The sequence below is a fragment of the Hylobates moloch genome, unplaced genomic scaffold (genome assembly GCF_009828535.3).
Source record: "Hylobates moloch isolate HMO894 unplaced genomic scaffold, HMol_V3 SCAFFOLD_13, whole genome shotgun sequence".
Lineage (NCBI taxonomy): Eukaryota > Metazoa > Chordata > Mammalia > Primates > Hylobatidae > Hylobates > Hylobates moloch.
In genome coordinates this window covers 23,840,369-23,858,401 of record NW_026652288.1, presented here as the reverse complement: position 1 = coordinate 23,858,401, position 18,033 = coordinate 23,840,369, and the positions used below count along the sequence as shown (strand labels likewise).

At 42.7% G+C, this 18,033-nt stretch overlaps 1 protein-coding gene across 14 annotated transcripts in view; it reads right to left on the bottom strand.

Moving 5' to 3' along the window:
• Positions 1–13,111, bottom strand: part of FAM228A (family with sequence similarity 228 member A) — a 51,236-nt gene extending 38,125 nt beyond the window's left edge. For 7 of the 14 annotated variants that reach the window (XM_058426593.1, XM_058426591.1, XM_058426590.1 and 4 more), the window contains exons 1-4: positions 12,612–12,728; positions 12,215–12,319; positions 9,891–9,961; positions 8,158–8,346 (exon numbers count right to left, since the gene is read on the bottom strand). In XM_058426593.1, coding sequence (XP_058282576.1) covers positions 8,158–8,346; positions 9,891–9,961; positions 12,215–12,305 — 351 coding nt within the window. In that variant the 5' untranslated portion in view covers positions 12,306–12,319; positions 12,612–12,728. Of the gene's footprint in view, positions 1–8,157; positions 8,347–9,890; positions 9,962–12,214; positions 12,320–12,448; positions 12,553–12,611; positions 12,729–13,009 lie in introns of those variants that run through there. The other 7 variants (XM_058426585.1, XM_058426589.1, XM_058426597.1 and 4 more) reach the window with 7 other exon arrangements.
• Between the last annotated feature and the right edge of the window lie 4,922 nt (positions 13,112–18,033).

The following is an 18,033-nucleotide window of genomic DNA, read 5'->3' as shown; positions in this document are numbered from 1 at the left end:
ATACAAACTGTTTTGCAAGATTCATATTATAAAAGCCAAATACTGCATTTCATTTTTATATAAAAGCATAGCTTCAAAGGGTTGGAAGAAACTGCTGAAGTAGTTTAGACTGCAATGAGACTCCACCACCTTCTGGGAGAAGTAATCATCTAGCTTTAGTCTGAAGTCATCCATGGGCCTTTCAGAACTTTCTGCTCCATGAGGCAGGTACTTTTTTTGGTAATTTTTAACCTCAAGAAACTCTGTCCTCAGGTTGAGTTTAAATCTGCCTTGTAACTTGCGGGTACAGACACTAGTTCTACACATCTAATTCATCGGCTCATGTCTGCCTTTAAAATACTTAAAAGGTTCATTCCCCCTCGTGTTATCTTTTCCTTGGGCCAAATACCCCACCTCTTTCCAGTTTTCTTCCTATAAAGTGGTGTCAAGACTCAACTCTTTTCTAAAGGTTTTGCAACTGATGAGTGTCCCTTCAACAGTGTGACATCAGGAATGACAGGTTAAGGACAGGATAGACCAAGACTCTAATGCTTCCCACTCTAAGCACAGCCTCTCTTGCCTGAGAGCTGTATGTTTTCTTGGAACCCAGCTCATATGGTTGATTCACAATGACTTTACTGACATTTAAAATTACTTGGACTTCAACACATGCCATTTCTAAGATCTTCCTCCCTATACCTATGAAATCACATTTCTGGACACAAATACAAGATTTTGCACTTTGGAGATCTGGATTCAATCTTGAGCTCTGCCCCTTAAGAGTGTGTAGGAGAGGTGGAGCCAAGATGGCCGAATAGGAACAGCTCCAGTCTACAGCTCCCAGCCTGAGCGACACAGGAGATGGGTGATTTCTGCATTTCTGTTTGAGGTACTGGTTTCATCTCACTAGGGAGTGCCAAACAGTGGGTGCAGGACAGTCGGTGAAGTGCACCGTGCACAAGCCGAAGCAGGGCGAGGCATTGCCTCACTCGGGAAGCGCAAGGGGTCAGGGAGTTCCCTTTCCTAGTCAAAGAAAGGGGAAACAGACGGCACCTGGAATATCGGGTCAGTCCCACCCTAATACTGTGCTTTTCCAACGGGCCTGGAAAACGGCACAGCAGGAGATTGTGTCCCGTACCTGGCTCGGAGGGTCCTATGCCCACGGAGTCTCGCTGATTGCTAGCACAGCAATCTGAGCTCAAACTGCAAGGCGGCAGTGAGGCTGGGGGAGGGGCGCCCGCCATTGCCCAGGCTTGCTTAGGTAAACAAAGCAGCCAGGAAGCTCGAACTGGGTGGAGCCCACCACAGCTCATGGAAGCCTGCCTGCCTCTGTAGGCTCCACCTCTGGGGGCAGGGCACAGACAAACAAAAACTCAGCAAGAACCTCTGCAGACTTAAATGTCCCTGTCTGACTGACAGCTTTGAAGAGAGTAGTGGTTCTCCCAGCACGCAGCTGGAGATCTGAGAATGGACAGACTGCCTCCTAAAGTGGGTCCCTCACCCCCGAGCAGCCTAACTGGGAGGCACCCCCCAGTAGGGACAGACTGACACCTCACTCGGCCGGGTACTCCTCTGAGACAAAACTTCCAGAGGAACTATCAGACAGCTGAATTTGTGGTCTCATGAAAATCCACTGTTCTGCAGCCACCGCTGCTGACACCCAGCCAAACAGGGTCTGGAGTGGACCTCTAGTAAACTCCAACAGACCTGCAGCTGAGGGTCCTGTCTGGTAGAAGGAAAACTAACAAACAGAAAGGACATCCACACCAAAAACCCATCTGTACATCACCATCATCAAAGACCAAAAGTAGATAAAACCACAAAGATGGGGAAAAAACAGAGCAAAAAAACTGGAAACTCTAAAAAGCAGAGCACCTCTCCTCCTCCAAAGGAAGCAGTTCCTCACCAGCAACGGAACAAAGCTGGACAGAGGATGACTTTGACGAGTTGGGAGAAGAAGGCTTCAGATGATCAAACTACTCCGAGCTACGGGAGGAAATTCAAAACAATAGCAAAGAAGTTAAAAACTTTGAAAAAAAATTAGAAGAATGGATAACTAGAATAACCAATGGAGAGAAGGGCTTAAAGGAGCTGATGGAGCTGAAAGCCAAGTATCGAGAACTACGCGAAGATTGCAGAAGCCTCGGTAGCAGATCCGATCAACTGGAAGAAAGGGTATCACTGATGGAAGATGAAATGAATGAAATGAAGCGAGAGGGAAGTTTAGAGAAAAAAGAATAAAAAGAAATGAACAAAGCCTCCAAGAAATTTGGGACTATGTGAAAAGACCAAACCTACGTCTGATTGGTGTACCTGAAAGTGACAGGGAGAATGGAACCAAGTTGGAAAACACTCTGCAGGATATTATACAGGAGAACTTCCCCAATCTAGCAAGGCAGGCCAACATTCAGATTCAGGAAATACAGAAAATGCCACAAAGATACTCCTCGAGAAGAGCAACTCCAAGACACATAATTGTCAGATTCACCAAAGTTGAAATGAAGGAAAAAATGTTAAGGGCAGCCAGAGAGAAAGGTTGGGTTACCCACAAAGGGAAGCCCATCAGACTAACAGCTGATCTCTTGGCAGAAACTCTACAAGCCAGAAGAGAGTGGGGGCCAATATTCAACATTCTTAAAGAAAAGAATTTTCAACCCAGAATTTCATATCCAGCCAAACTAAGCTTCATAAGTGAAGGAGAAATAAAATACCTTACAGACAAGCAAACGCTGAGTGATTTTGTCACCACCAGGCCTGCCCTAAAAGAACTCCTGAAGGAAGCACTAAACATGGAAAGGAACAACCGGTACCAGCCACTGCAAAAACATGCCAAATTGTAAAGACCATCGAGGCTAGGAAGAAACTGCATCAACTAATGAGCAAAATAACCAACTAACATCATAATGACAGGGTCAGATTCACACATAACAATATTAACTTTAAATGTAAATGGGCTAAATGCTCCAATTAAAAGACACAGACTGGCAAACTGGATAACGAGTCAGGACCCATCAGTGTGCTGTATTCAGGAAACCCATCTCATGTGCAGAGACACACATAGACTCAAAATAAAGGGATGGAGGAAGATCTGTCAAGCAAATGGAAAACAAAAAAAGGCAGGGGTTGCAATCCTAGTCTCTGATAAAATAGACTTTAAACCAACAAAGATCAAAAGAGACAAAGAAGGCCATTACATAATGGTAAAGGGATCAATTCAACAAGAAGAGCTAACTATCCTAAATATATATGCACCCAACACAGGAGCACCCAGATTCATAAAGCAAGTCCTGAGTGACCTACAAAGGGACTTACACTCCCACACAATAATAATGGGAGATTTTAACACCCCACTGTCAACATTAGACAGATCAACGAGACAGAAATTTAACAAGAATATCCAGGAATTGAACTCAGCTCTGCACAAAGTGGACCTAATAGACATCTACAGAACTCTCCAGCCCAAATCAACAGAATATACATTTTTTTCAGCACCACACCACACCTATTCCAAAATTGACCACATAGTTGGAAGTAAAGCACTCCTCAGCAAAGGTAAAAGAACAGAAATCACAACAAACTGTCTCTCAGACCACAGTGCAATCAAACTAGAACTCAGGATTAAGAAACTCACTCAAAACTGCTCAACTACATGGAAACTGAACAACCTGCTCCTGAATGACTATTGGGTACATAATGAAATGAAGGCAGAAATAAAGATGTTCTTTGAAACCAGCGAGAACAAAGACACAACATACCAGAATCTCTGGGAAACATTCAAAGCAGTGTGTAGAGGGAAATTTATAGCACTAAATGCCCACAAGAGAAAGCAGGAAAGATCCAAAATTGACACCCTAACATCACAATTAAAAGAACTAGAATAGCAAGAGCAAACACATTCAAAAGCTAGCAGAAGGCTAGAAATAACTAAAGTCAGAGCAGAACTGAAGGAAAGAGACACAAAAAACCCTTCAAAAAATTAATGAATCCAGGAGCTGGTTTTTTTAAAAGATCAACAAAATTGATAGACCGCTAGCAAGACTAATAAAGAAGAAAAGAGAGAAGAATCAAATAGATGCAATAAAAAATGAAAAAGGGGATATCACCACTGATCCCACAGAAATACAATCTACCATCAGAGAATACTACAAACACCTCTATGCAAATAAACTAGAAAATCTAGAAGAAATGGATAAATTCCTCGACAAATACACCCTCCCAAGACTAAACCAGGAAGAAGTTGAATCTCTGAATAGACCAATAACAGGTTCTGAAATTGTGGCAATAATCAATAGCTTACCAACCAAAAAGAGTCCAGGACCTGATGGATTCACAGCCGAATTCTACCAGAGGTACAAGGAGGAACTGGTACCATTCCTTCTGAAACTATTCCAATTGATAGAAAAAGAGGGAATCCTCCCTAACACATTTTATGAAGCCAGCATCGTCCTGATACCAAAGGCTGGCAGAGACATAACCAAAAAAGAGAATTTCAGACCAATATCCTTGATGAACATTGATGCAAAAATCCTCAATAAAATACTGGCAAACCGAATCCAGCAGCACATCAAAAAGCTTATACACCATGATCAAGTTGGCTTCATCCCTGGGATGCAAGGCTGGTTCAACATACGCAAATCAATAAATGTAATCCAGCATATAAACAGAACCAAAGACAAAAACCACATGATTATCTCAATAGATGCAGAAAAGGCCTTTGACAAAATTCAACAACCCTTCATGCTAAAAACTCTCAATAAATTAGGTATTGATGGGACATATCTCAAAATAATAAGAGCTATCTATGACAAACCCACAGCCAATATCATACTGAATGGGCAAAAACTGGAAGCATTCCCTTTGAAAACTGGCACAAGACAGGGATGCCCTCTCTCACCACTCCTATTCAACATAGTGCTGGAAGTTCTGGCCAGAGCAATCAGGCAGGAGAGGGAAATAAAGGGTATTCAATTAGGAAAAGAGGAAGTCAAATTGTCCCTGGTTGCAGATGACATGACTGTATATCTAGAAAACCCCATTGTCTCAGCCCAAGATCTCCTTAAGCTGATTAGCAACTTCAGCAAAGTCTCAGGATACAAAATCAATGTACAAAAATCACAAGCATTCTTGTACACCAATAACAGACAAACAGAGAGCCAAATCATGAATGAACTCCCATTCACAATTGCTTCAAAGAGAATAAAATACCTAGGAATCCAACTTACAAGGGATGTGAAGGACCTCTTCAAGGAGAACTACAAACCACTGCTCAATGAAATAAAAGAGGATACAAACAAATGGAAGAACATTCCATGCTCATGGGTTGGAAGAATCAATATCGTGAAAATGGCCATACTGCCCAAGGTAATTTATAGATTCAATGCCATCCCCATCAAGCTACCAATGACTTTCTTCACAGAATTGGAAAAAACTACTTTAAAGTTCATATGGAACCAAAAAAGAGCCTGCATCACCAAGTCAATCCTAAGCCAAAAGAACAAAGCTGGAGGCATCACGCTACCTGACTTCAAACTATATTACAAGGCTACAGTAACCAAAACAGCATGGTACTGGTACCACAACAGAGACATAGATCAATGGAACAGAACAGAGCCCTCAGAAATGATGCCGATATCTACAACTATCTGATCTTTGACAAACCTGACAAAAACAAGAAATGGGGAAAGGATTCCCTATTTAATAAATGGTGCTGGGAAAACTAGCTAGCCATATGTAGAAAGTTGAAACTGGATCCCTTCCTTACACCTTATACAAAAATTAATTCAAGATGGATTAAAGACTTAAATGTTAGACCTAAAACCATTAAAATCCTACAAGAAAACCTAGGCAATACCATTCAGGACATAGGCGTGGGCAAGGACTTCATGTCTAAAACACCAAAAGCAATGGCAACAAAAGCCAAAATTGACAAATGGGATCTCATTAAACTAAAGAGCTTCTGCACAGCAAAAGAAACTACCATCAGAGTGAACAGGCAACCTACAGAATGGGAGAAAATTTCTGCAACCTACTCATCTGACAAAGAGCTAATATCCAGAATCTACAATGAACTCAAACAAATTTACAAGAAAAAAACAAACAACCCCATCAAAAAGTGGGCAAAGGACATGAACAGACACTTCTCAAAAGAAGACATTTATGCAGCCAAAAAACACGTGAAAAAATGCTCATCATCACTGGCCATCAGAGAAATGCAAATCAAAACCACAGTGAGATACCATCTCACACCAGTTAGAACGGCCATCATTAAAAAGTCAGGAAACAACAGGTGCTGGAGAGGATGTGGAGAAATAGGAACACTTTTACACTGTTGGTGGGACTGTAAACTAGTTCAACCATTGTGGAAGTCAGTGTGGCGATTCCTCAGGGATCTAGAACTAGAAATACCATTTGATCCAGCCATCCCATTACTGGGTATATACCCAAAAGACTATAAATCATGCTGCTATAAAGACACATGCACACGTATGTTTATTGCAGCACTATTCACAATAGCAAAGAGTTGGAACCAACCCAAATGTCCAACAACGATAGACTGGATTAAGAAAATGTGGCACATATACACCATGGAATACTATGCAGCCATAAAAAATGATGAGTTCATGGCCTTTGTAGGGACATGGATGAAACTGGAAACCATCATTCTCAGTAAACTATCACAATGACAAAAAACCAAACACTGCATGTTCTCACTCATAGGTGGGAATTGAACAATGAGAACTCATGGACACAAGAAGGGGAACATCACACTCCGGAGACTGTTGTGGGTTGGGGGGAGGGGGGAGGGACAGCATTAGGAGATACACCTAATGCTAAATGACGAGTTAATGGGTGCAGCAAAACAACATGGCACATGGATACATATGTAACAAACCTGCACATTGTGCACATGTACCCTAAAACCTAAAGTATATAAAAAAAAAAAAAAAAAAAGAGTGTGTAGGAAAAAGTATTTAAGGTAAATATTCAGAAATTGTGCCCAGTAAATATACTTAAATGTTCTAATATTTCAGCTAACCTACTCTAGGGTCTCACTCTGTCACCCAGGATGGAGTGCAGTGACATGGCCCACAACAACCTCCGCCTCCCAGGCTCAAGTGATCCTCCCACCTCAACCTCCCAAGTAGCTGGGACTACAAGTACACAGAACCACACCCGGCTTTTTTTTTTTGTACAGACAGGTTTTTGCCATGTTGCCCAGGCTGGTCTTGAACTCCTGGACTCAAGCAATCCATCCACCTCAGCCTCCCAAAGTACTGGGATACAGGGTGACTCACTGCACCCAGCTACTACTCTAGATATCTACTAGATATGTGGGGGTAAGAAAGATCCAGTAGTGCACACCTAAAGCTAACAGATTTGTATTTGGTACTGCAAATAGAGAGACCTAAATTGAGAGTCCTGACCTCAAAATCAAAATATCTCTAAATTAAGAAACCAAATTTTTGTAAAGCCAAACTGTAGAACAGAGTATAGAAACTGTTAGTCCTAATACCTACTGGTTGGCTAAGTCAGCCATGCAATACCATTCTCCTTTGCCACTTCCTACTAGAGAGATGAGAAAGCCACAGTGGCTTTCCAGGCCCTGCTTATGGCTAGGACTTGCTTTATGACCCAGTCCTGGCCAATGAGACCTAAGGGAAACTTGGCTAGGGGCCTCTGGGGGCTCTTTTTGCTTCCTGCAAAGGAGTAGGGTAAGAGAAGAGGCCCCTGGCACCATTCCTTACCCCTTCCTCCTGCCCTGAATGAAGACCTAATGTCTGGAGCTATAAGCAACCATCGGGCAAATGTGAGAATGATGGGGATAAACTGAAAATACTAAGGACAGCAGAATAGAACAGGAAAAAAACCTGACATTGTTATGCTGTCAGAACCTACCACGAGACCACCTACCTCTTAATTTCTTGTGAAGTAAATGCCCTTATGGTTTAAGCCACAGTAACTCCATTAACATCTACATAAAATCATTCCTGATAAATCTAGTTCCAAATCAACACTCCTATCCCCTCCAACCTCAGGCATAAGAATGCAATACGTGTATTACAATTCAATGAACTCATCTTAAATACAAAAATAAGCTGGAAACTATTTGTATAACCAGTGAAATTGTTAGACCAACTCTTCAAATTATATTTTATTTGAAAAATAAAACATCAGTACCATTTTATGTCTGTGCTGTAAATAATATTCAACATTCTCTTGTTTCATTTTAAGCCCTTTATATGAAATTACTTTTTCCATAATTCTCTGCTGAAGAGGCTGTGCAACATTTTCAACCCATTTTTTATGTAACATCTCTTTTCTTCTTTCATTAAAAGTATCCAGATGCTGAAAATACGTATCCAATCTCTAGTGAAGTGATACAAACAAGGAAAATAAATTATAAAGAAATGTTTCATTTACTGTCATTTGAGTAAGGGGGAAAAAAACATTTGTTCTCACTACTAAGCTCTCAGCCACATTCAGGTTGCAAAGTCCCAGTATAAGATAACTGAAGCACAGAATAAAGTGCAGTTAAGAGAAGCTGGGAACACAGAGCAGAAGAACTCATATAAACTTCTAAACCACAACTGTGCCTTCAGATTAAACCACATCTAACTCATGAATCAGATTAAGCTATTCCTGACTCACGAAACTCGTTTCTTTTTCAGGATTTCCAAGCATTCCCGGGTCACCCATTCTGTGTCTAGCCTCAGGAAAGTCTGGGACAAAATTGGTAGAGCAGAAAGTGCACTAGACTTCGACACCTCTCTCTGGCCTGTGAAAGAGAGGTAATCCCATCTACCTCTTTGGATGCTTAAATGGGAATTTATGCGCACTTTCTTTATACATTGTAAATCACAATTCAAATGTCAAAGTTTTATTCTTGTTTTTGTTTGTTTGTTTGTTTTTTGAGACGGAGTCTTTCTCTGTCCCCCAGACTGGAGTGCAGTGGCGCAATCTCGGCTCACTGCAAGCTCCGCCTCCCGGGTTCACGCCATTCTCCTGCCTCAGCCTCCCGAGTAGCTGGGACTACAGGCGCCTGCCAACACACCCGGCTAATTTTTTGTATTTTTAGTAGAGACGGGGTTTCACCGTGTTAGCCAGGATGGTCTCGATCTCCTGACCTCGTGATCCGCCCGCCTCGGCCTCCCAAAGTGCTGGGATTACAGGCTAGAGCCACCGCGCCCGGCTATTCTTTTTTGTTTAAAAGACAGCGTCTCACTCTGTCGCCCAGGCTGGAGTATAGTGGCATGATCACAATCCACTACAGCCCCAACCTCCTGAGCTCAAGCGATCCTCCTGCCTCAGCCTCCTGAGTAGCTGGGACTACAGGTGCATGCCACTATGTCTGGCTAATTTTTTTAACTGTTTTGTAGTGACAAGGCCTCACTATGTTGCCCAGGCTGGTCTCAAACTCTCAAACTCCTGGTTTCAAGCAATACTCTTGCTTCAGCCTCCCAAAGTATTATTATAACTCCATCTCTCTCACTGAAATTAAATGCCCCTTAAGCTAATTTCATAGTGACTATCAGTTACTGATTGGTCATAACCCTTAAAAGCTTATTTTGTTTCTAGTGGTTTTACTGCTATGTGGGAACATATGAGAAAGAGGCAAGTGTGAGTAGGAAAGAATTTCTATTCGGTACCAGGATGAAGAGAAGGAGCAATTAGAACAATTTCTCAGATCCCTTCAGGACAGATCCAAGTGGATTAGGGACCTTTTAGTGATCCTGCAAGAAGGGGGCATGACCTCAGATCCATGTAGTGCAAACAAGTAAATTAAAGGATCCTCATTCCCCCTGCAAAATGAGTATCTTGGATCATGGTGACATAAACTTTTGGCCATGTTATTCTGCACACTCTTGCTCCCCTAGAACATACTTAGAATGCAGTGTGGAGCCAACTCTTACCTTCACAACAGAATTTTCTCTAAATAATATTGCACGTACTGCTTCATCAATGTCTTCTCTAGCTAATACCTAAAATTTCAGAATTGAGTATTAGGATGTGAATCCTGAAGAAACAAACTACAATGACAAAACTCCGTGTACTTTACCCAGTAGTTTTAGTGTAAATCTTGAGGCTTATTTGGTAACATAAAAATATGGAAAATTTCTAAACCCATTGTCTATGAACTCGTCAACCAGGCTTGAGTGATTAATTCCAAGTCAATCTTATTTCATCTAATAAATCCCTACTTATTTTTCAGCTCCCCCCCACCCAGACTATTTAAAAAAAAAATCCCTGATAGCATATTATTAAATTATGTTTTAAAGCACTAAAAAGTTTACTAAAGGAATCCTCTATAAAATGAATCCTCTTTTCAGGCATTCAGTAGGTGTTTTTTGTTTGCTTGCTTTTTGAGACAAAGTCTGGCTGTCACCCAGGCTGGAGGGCAGTAGTACAATCTTGACTCACTGTAACCTCCGCCCTCCGGGTTCAAGTGATTCTCCTGCCTCAGCCTCCCAAGTAGCTGGGATTACAGGCACATGACACCACACCTGGCTAATTTTTGTGTTTTTAGTAGAGACAGAGTTTCACCATGTTGGCCAGGCTGCTCTCGAACTCCTGAACTCAAGTGATCCACCCACCTTGGCCTCCCAAAGTACTGAGATTATAGGCGTGAGCCACCCCACTCAGCTAGTAGGTGTGTCTTAAAGGGCCCTTGAAGTTTCCCACCTTTTGCCAGATCTCTTCATAAGTCAAAAACCACAGAAAGTTCCCTTTAGTTCAACTAGTCCAGAATCTCAGAGCTAATTAGTGGGAGCTCATGGCCTCCAAACAACATCGTCCACATCTAGGGACTTACTATTTCCATTATGAGTTTGGGTAAAGCTGATGCATTTTAATCCCCACTTTAGGGCTTTTTCAGCTGGATCACTATGAACTAATCTCTAGCTTTTATTCTTATAGGACTAAGTGTGAACAAATGAAAAGGCAATGAAAATCCAGTATCTGGAAGAGAATAACTGTTACATTAAAAATTATTGCTGATGAAAAATGATATAGGTTCTTAGAACTGTTACTCAATTTCTGACTCTTCTTTCTATTCTGCCACAGTGAATGCATCACAACAAAACCCCAAACTCAAATACCAAATCTGTGAATAAGAGAAATCTCAAAAAGGAAAGTTGTTCTTTTTACCCACATATTTAATAGCTTCACATGAGATCTAAAATGATATTCAAACAGCTACCCAGGTCTTCTCTAAAATAAAGCTCTCTTTGTAATAGGAACAGGATCTTGCTTTAAAGCCTTCTCAGACTTATTTTAAGAAGACAGGCCAGGCAGGGTGGCTCATGCCTGTAATCCTAGTGCTTTGAAGGCCCAGGCAGGAGAATTACTTGAGCCCAGGAGTTTGAGGTTACAGAGAGCTATGATTGGGCCACTGCACCCCAGCCTGGGCTACAGAGCAAGAACCTGTCTCTAAAATATTTTTTTTAATTTTAAAATGAATATGGCAACTGAAAAAGTATGTAAAAACAATTAAACATGTATCCTGACACTACAATATAAATTTAGAATCAATCTATTTATTTATTTGGAGAAGGAGAAACATATTGACAAGCATCTTGGGAAGTCACCTTTTAAAGAACATCCTAGTAAGATTGTTCACAAATGTTATGTACATTCTTGAGTCAGATTCTGAAATAATCTTTTTTTGTTTAAAGAAATTAAGCAGTTTTTGTCTTTGATGGCTCTTCTTTATGATTTTGCCAGGAAATATAAGGAAAAGGTCATGATTTGCAGCAGCACTTTCGAAATCCACAGCTTTCTGTGCACACACATAGAAAAATTAAGCATCTCACTACTCCAACTGCCACTAGGGCAAAAGGGGAAAAATAAAGGAAATTTCCAAGAGTTTTTCACAGCGAGGCAAATCATAGGATGACACAAAATAATTAAATTTTATGAGAAAATCATTACCAGACCCTGAAGTATGCGGAATTGACTGGCAAGCCCAGACCTGGCTTCTCCTGCAGGGGAGCTGGGGTTGCTGCCTTCACCCGCCCGCCCACCCCGGTCGGTGCACCAGCCCCCAGGCTGGCGCCTGCAAACACTCTTGGCCACACTCTCGGCCAAATCTGAGCCCGGAACATTCCCCTTCAACGCCTGCTTTAAAAAAGGCACTGTCCCAATCCTGAGAACAGAAGCGAGATTAAGATAAACTGTTCCCAAACTCCAGGGGTCCCACCGCCAAAATGACGTCTCAAAACGCCACGTTATCTCCCCTCCATTAAAGAAACGGACTCGGGCTCCGGCCATTCTCTTAACTTTTCTGGCCTGAAATGTTCATCATAACTCGAAGTTTTGGTGGCAGCCATGGACAGGAGAATCCCTAAGGGAAGAAAAGGTAAACTGAGGCTGAGGAAGACGGCTACCGTTGAGAGCCAGGCCTGTGGGCTCAGGGAGTGTTCGAATCCCGCTGGGCCCCTTTCTAAAAGCTGAGCCGAGTGACCCAACAAACCGGGATCCTCGGCGCCCTGGGCGCTTCAACAGGCCCGGCTACCCGCTCCCGTGTCGTCCTCGGGCCACAGCGGGCCCTTCCCCCGGGGCGCGCCGCCCTGGCCCTGCCACAGCCCTCCTTGGGCTCCGCGACCCCCAGGCCCGTAGGCCTCCCCGAGCCCCACCTCAGGCCAGCTCCGGGGGAAGTCGCAGGCCCCGCGGCTCTGTCCCGGTGGGGCTCCCCCGCGGCCGCGTCCTGGAGCGGCGACGGAGAAAGGAGCCCGCGGACCCGCGCGTCGGGGCGCATGCGCCACACCAGGTCCCGGGGTGCTGCCCCGACGCCAGCTGGACGGCGACACCGACGTCCCAGGAAAGGGAAGGGCGCCATTTGATTTCACAGCAAACGGAAACGCGGTGATGAAGGCAGCGCCTGGCCCTCGCCCTCCTTCCACGGCTGTCCCGGGGGCGCCCTCCCCTTGCGGCCCCGGCGGGCACGCGGGCCTTCAACCGCCGAGGCCCCCGCCGCCCTTCTGGACTTTTATCGAGGCATGTACATTAATACGAAAGAGAATTTGCCATATACCTGTAAGATTAAGGGCGACAACGTGAGAGGAATGGTTTTAAGTGACGCGTCCGGCTTCTCACTCCCACTGAAGGGTGAAGGTGCTACAGGTGGACCTGGTTTGGATTCTGATGTGAAGAAACCGACTTTAAAACATTTGGGCCAATCAGGAAAATACGAAAACTCTGACTACATATTTAATGAGTTCTAGAATTATTGTTAATAGTTAAGGTATGGTACATTATCGCAACCAAGATTTGACATAGCTACAGTCAAGATACAGGATATTATCTTGTATCAGGTGTATGAGGACACCACTACAAGGATTACTCTGTTTTCAGCCAATGTTTCTTCAAGTATGTTTTTTAGTCCTGCCTGTTTCTCTCGTCCTTATGGGATTCTGATGACATGAATATTATTATAGCCCCCACAGCCACTTAAGCCTCTGTTCTTCCCTCAACCCCCAGTCTATTTTCTCATTTTTTAAGATTGGGTAATTTTTATTGTTCTATCTTCCAGCTCACTGATTCTTTCCTCCATCTTCTCTATTCTACTGTTGAGCTTATCTCCTGAGCTTTTTATTTTGGCTATTGTAATTTTCAGTTCTACAATTTTCATCTGGTTCTTCTTTATATCTCCTGTTTGCTCAGCATTTTTATTTTTTCATTTGCTTCAAGTGTATCCATATTTGCTCATTGAAGCATTTTTCTCACAGCAACTTTAAAAGTCTTTGTGGGCTTATTCTAACATCTTTGTCATCTCAGTGTTGGTCTCTATTCATTCAATTAAAGATCTTCCTGGCTCTTGGTATGATTATTTTTTATTGAAGTCTGAACATTTTGAGTTTATGAGACTCTGGATCTTAAACTTTGTTTTAGCTGGCTTTCTCCAACACCAATCTAACAGGGTTAATAAGGTTACCACCTCATTACTGCCAGGTGGAGATAGGAATCCAGGTGCCCCAGTTGGCCTTCATTGACACGTGAAGGGCCAAAGTTCCTCGTTACTGCTGTGTAGACCATGATTTAGAGATTCTAGTCAGGCTAACTGAGAGACCATCCAGCAAATTACTTCCTTATATGGTATAATCTTCTCGAGAAAAGGCGCTGAATCTATCTCATCTTTACATCTTTCTCATAACATAGGACCATCTATGACTGACCCAAATAGCAGGCAAACAGAAAATTCCTGTTGAGTAGACATACGCAGAAAAGTATAATACACTGATGGCTTAAACTACATTAAGTATAAGCAAAAGGTGATACAAAACAGGATTTTTAATTTCTACCTAGCTTCTTCCTTACTTCATTTGAAAATAAAAGTTTCCCTGATTTACTGAATCAACTTATTTCAATCTCATATGACTTAAAAGCTTACCTGAGCATTTGTCTCTTTACTTAATGTTCCCTGGCAATGTCGCCTTTTTTATATGGTGAAAATAACTGTTAAGGATTTGAAAGATTCTCCTTTCAATAGGTAGTGCTTCACTGAGTCTTCACCTAGGCTCTTGCTGCAGGCTCTGTGTCTCTTTCTACATACCACAACTAAGTTAGTTAATCTCATAGTATTAAAATCTTTTGTTACTGTTTCTCCCACTAACTGTAGGGGAGAGGGCCTATGTTGGCTCATCCTTATATCCCCAGAACCCAGCAGAGCACCTGGGAAAAACGGGCACTTAAATACTTACTAAGTGAATGATGAATAAATGAATGAGACATAATCCCGACATCTACACAAAATGAAATTTCAATGTCAACATACGAAAAAAAACATTTAAGAGACTGAAGACTTGTCTACCAGGAGAGCATCAAGCCTTTTGAAGCTTTGCAGTTGGCCTCTGGTTGCTATTTTGGCATAGCTAGTACTTTTATTTATAACTGTAACAGAGAAAAGCATTTCTATCCAAAAAGTCTCTTTAAATCAAAAAGTCTAGGCCAGTCATAGTGGCTCATGCATGTAATCCCAGCACTTTGGGAGGCCAAGGTAGGAGGATCGCTCGAGGCCAGCTGTTCAAGACCAGCCTGGGCAACACAATGGGACCTCATCGCTACAAAACGTTTAAAAATTAGCTGGGCATGGTGGCAGGCACCTGTAGTCCCAGCTACTCAGGAAGCTGAGGCAGGAGGATTGCTTGAGTCCGGGAGGTTGAGGCTGAAGTGAGCCATGCTTGTATCACTCCACTCCAGCTGGGAGAGAGAACAAGACCTTGTCTCAGAAAACAAAACAAAAGTCTCAGTGTTTGTGAAGTGTACATGTTAAGCTTAACCATAAGAACAAACTTGCACCTAGATTTTTATTTTAAAAGTGATATAGATTTAGGCTGCCTTTTATAAAGAAAACTTTGGAAACTTCTAAACTTACTTGAATGGAGGAAAGGCTATGGAGAAGGCATTAATGACTGATTCATGAAACAGAACTGATTTACCAAAACTTTTCTCCTTCTATATAAAGTCAAGGTGAAGTAACAATATCCCTTTAATGCTGATGTGATTTCTAGAAGTCTGTTTTGACTGATGAGGTAATACAAAAGGGAAAAAATGCCAAAAACTAGAGTATTATAAAATCCTTCATGGTCTCCCCATAAATTCCAAACCCTTGAGCATGACCTGTAAGATTCCTGCCTACCTTTTCAGGCTCAGCTTTCTTCAGTGATTCCTGGCCTCCTTGCTCCACATGGTGGATTAGAGATGCCTGCATGGTCCCATCTCTGGCAAATCCCTGACTCCACTCACAGACGTAGAGTTTTTTTTGTGTGTGTGTTTTTTTTTTTTTTTTTTTTGAGACGGAGTCTCTTGCTCTATTGCCCAGGCTGGAGTGCAGGGGCGCAATCTTGGCTTACTGCAGCCTCCCACTCCTGGATTCAAGCAATTCTCCTGCCTCAGCTTTTCTGAGTAGCTGGGATTACAGGTGCCCCCCAACCATGCCCAGCTAATTTTTGTATTTTTAGTAGAGATGGGCTTTTGCCATTTTGGTCAGGCTGGTCTCAAACTCCGTTTAACCTCAGGTGATCCACCCACCTCGGCCTCCCAAAGTGCTGGGATTACAGGCGTGAGCCACTTCACCTGGCCAGAGGTGAACTCGATGGCAGCGCCTCCCTGTTCTTCTCTGTGGCTAATTGGTCAAGGAGTGCACACCTGACCCAAGTCTAGGATCAGATTCTCCTGGCTTTCTTCTAGGATTATAGACTTCTAACCAAACCAGAGACTTGGAAAGGTGTGTGAGTCACGTTCATGACAACAGCCTAGAAGAGTCTGAGATGCCTGCTGCTCAGGGGCCAGTGCTATCAAGGTTCCTGCCATTCCTGTGGAATTCAGTTTTTTCTCAGCGTTCTGTCAGATGCTTTGGCACTCTTCCAACGAATTTTTTTTTTAATCCCAACCACTAGACCACCAGGGACCAATGGATTCCATTTGTGCTTATGTTAGCTCTGGTTAGCTTGTTACTTGCAATACAAATGATCTCAAATAATACAGAAATAGTACAAGGCTTCAGAGGAAATGTGAGATATTTGGAATTGGTATTCATGTCAAAGGGCAGGGAAAGGAAAGGCGTCTTCTCTTCACCATGTGGAATGAGCAACTATATTTGTGATATGATATCTGGGATTTGCTTCAAAGTCATCCAGTTAGGGTTGAGAAGTAGGTATGCATATACACAAAGCAAGACTGGCCATGAGGTAATCAGTATTGAAGCTGGATGTCAGATACATAAGGATTCATTATACAATTATTATTTTTTCTATACTTCTCTGAAATTGTTCATAGTATAAAGTTTAAAAAATCTAGTTTTCAGCCAGGTGCAGTGGCTCACACTTGTAATCCCAGCACTTTGGGAGGCTGAGGTGGGTGGATCGCTTGAGTCCAGGAGTTCAAGATCAGCCTGGGCAACATGGTGAGACCTCATCTCTACAAAAAATTAGCCAGGCATGATGGCGTGCACCTGCAGTCCTAGCTACTCGGGAGGCTGAAAGGCGGAGAATTGCTTGAGCCTGGGAGGTCCAGGCTACAGTGAGCCATGATCATGCCCCTGCACTCCAGCCTGGGCAACAGAATGAGACCCTGTTTCAAAAAAAAAAAAGAAAATCTAGTTTCACTTAGAAACATATGTTGATTGGGGGTGAGACATTGGGAGACTAGATAACTGTCATGGTAGAATAATTTAAAGAGGATGAGGAATATGGAATGAGAGAAAAATGGATAATTTAAAGCAAGACAATATAAAGCTCAGATGCCAGAATGTGCAGGGCATTAAAATATAGGACCACTATTTTTAATAAATTTTATTCCGTCTGTGGCCCTCAAGTTCATAAATTGATCCTGTAGGTTGCTGAATTGCAACTCCAGTTGAATTAACATTGCTGCCAGACTTTTATACGAAATCTAGGGCATTGACTAGGAAAGGGGGGGGGATCTTGGAATTATATGATTGTGGGGAACAGACAGAATTGAAGAAGTCAGACTCCCCCAAGTCTTTTAAAAAGGTTACCATGGTGTCCCTTTGCCTAAGGAAAACAGAATTCCACTCTTCTATGCTCTGTGTCCTACTGTGTCTTCCTGTGACCAAGATTCAAACTCAACATGAGCCAGAGGGCAATGTTTAGAATCAGCAAGTGAGTAATTATACCCTAAATGATTTTTTTTTTTTTTTTGAGATGGAATCTTGCCCTGTCACCCAGGCTGGAGTGCAGTGATGCAATCTCGGCTCACTACAGCCTCCACCTCCAGGGTTCAAGCAATTCTCATGCCTCAGCCTCCCAAGTAGCTGGGATTACAGGTACGTGCCATCACACCTGGCTAATTTTTGTATTTTTAGTGCAGACAGGGTTTTGCCATGTTGGCCAGGTTGGTTTCGAACTCCTGACCTCAAGTCAGGTGTTCAGATGGAGGCTGAAGTGGATGGATCACTTGAGCCCAGGAGTTCAAGATCAGCCTGGGCAACATGCCTCAGCCTCCCCAAAGTGCTGGGATTACAGGCATGACCCACCTCACCTGGCCAACCCCAAATGAATTTTTAAATTTTCTAAAGAATGTTGGAAAAACCTGGGG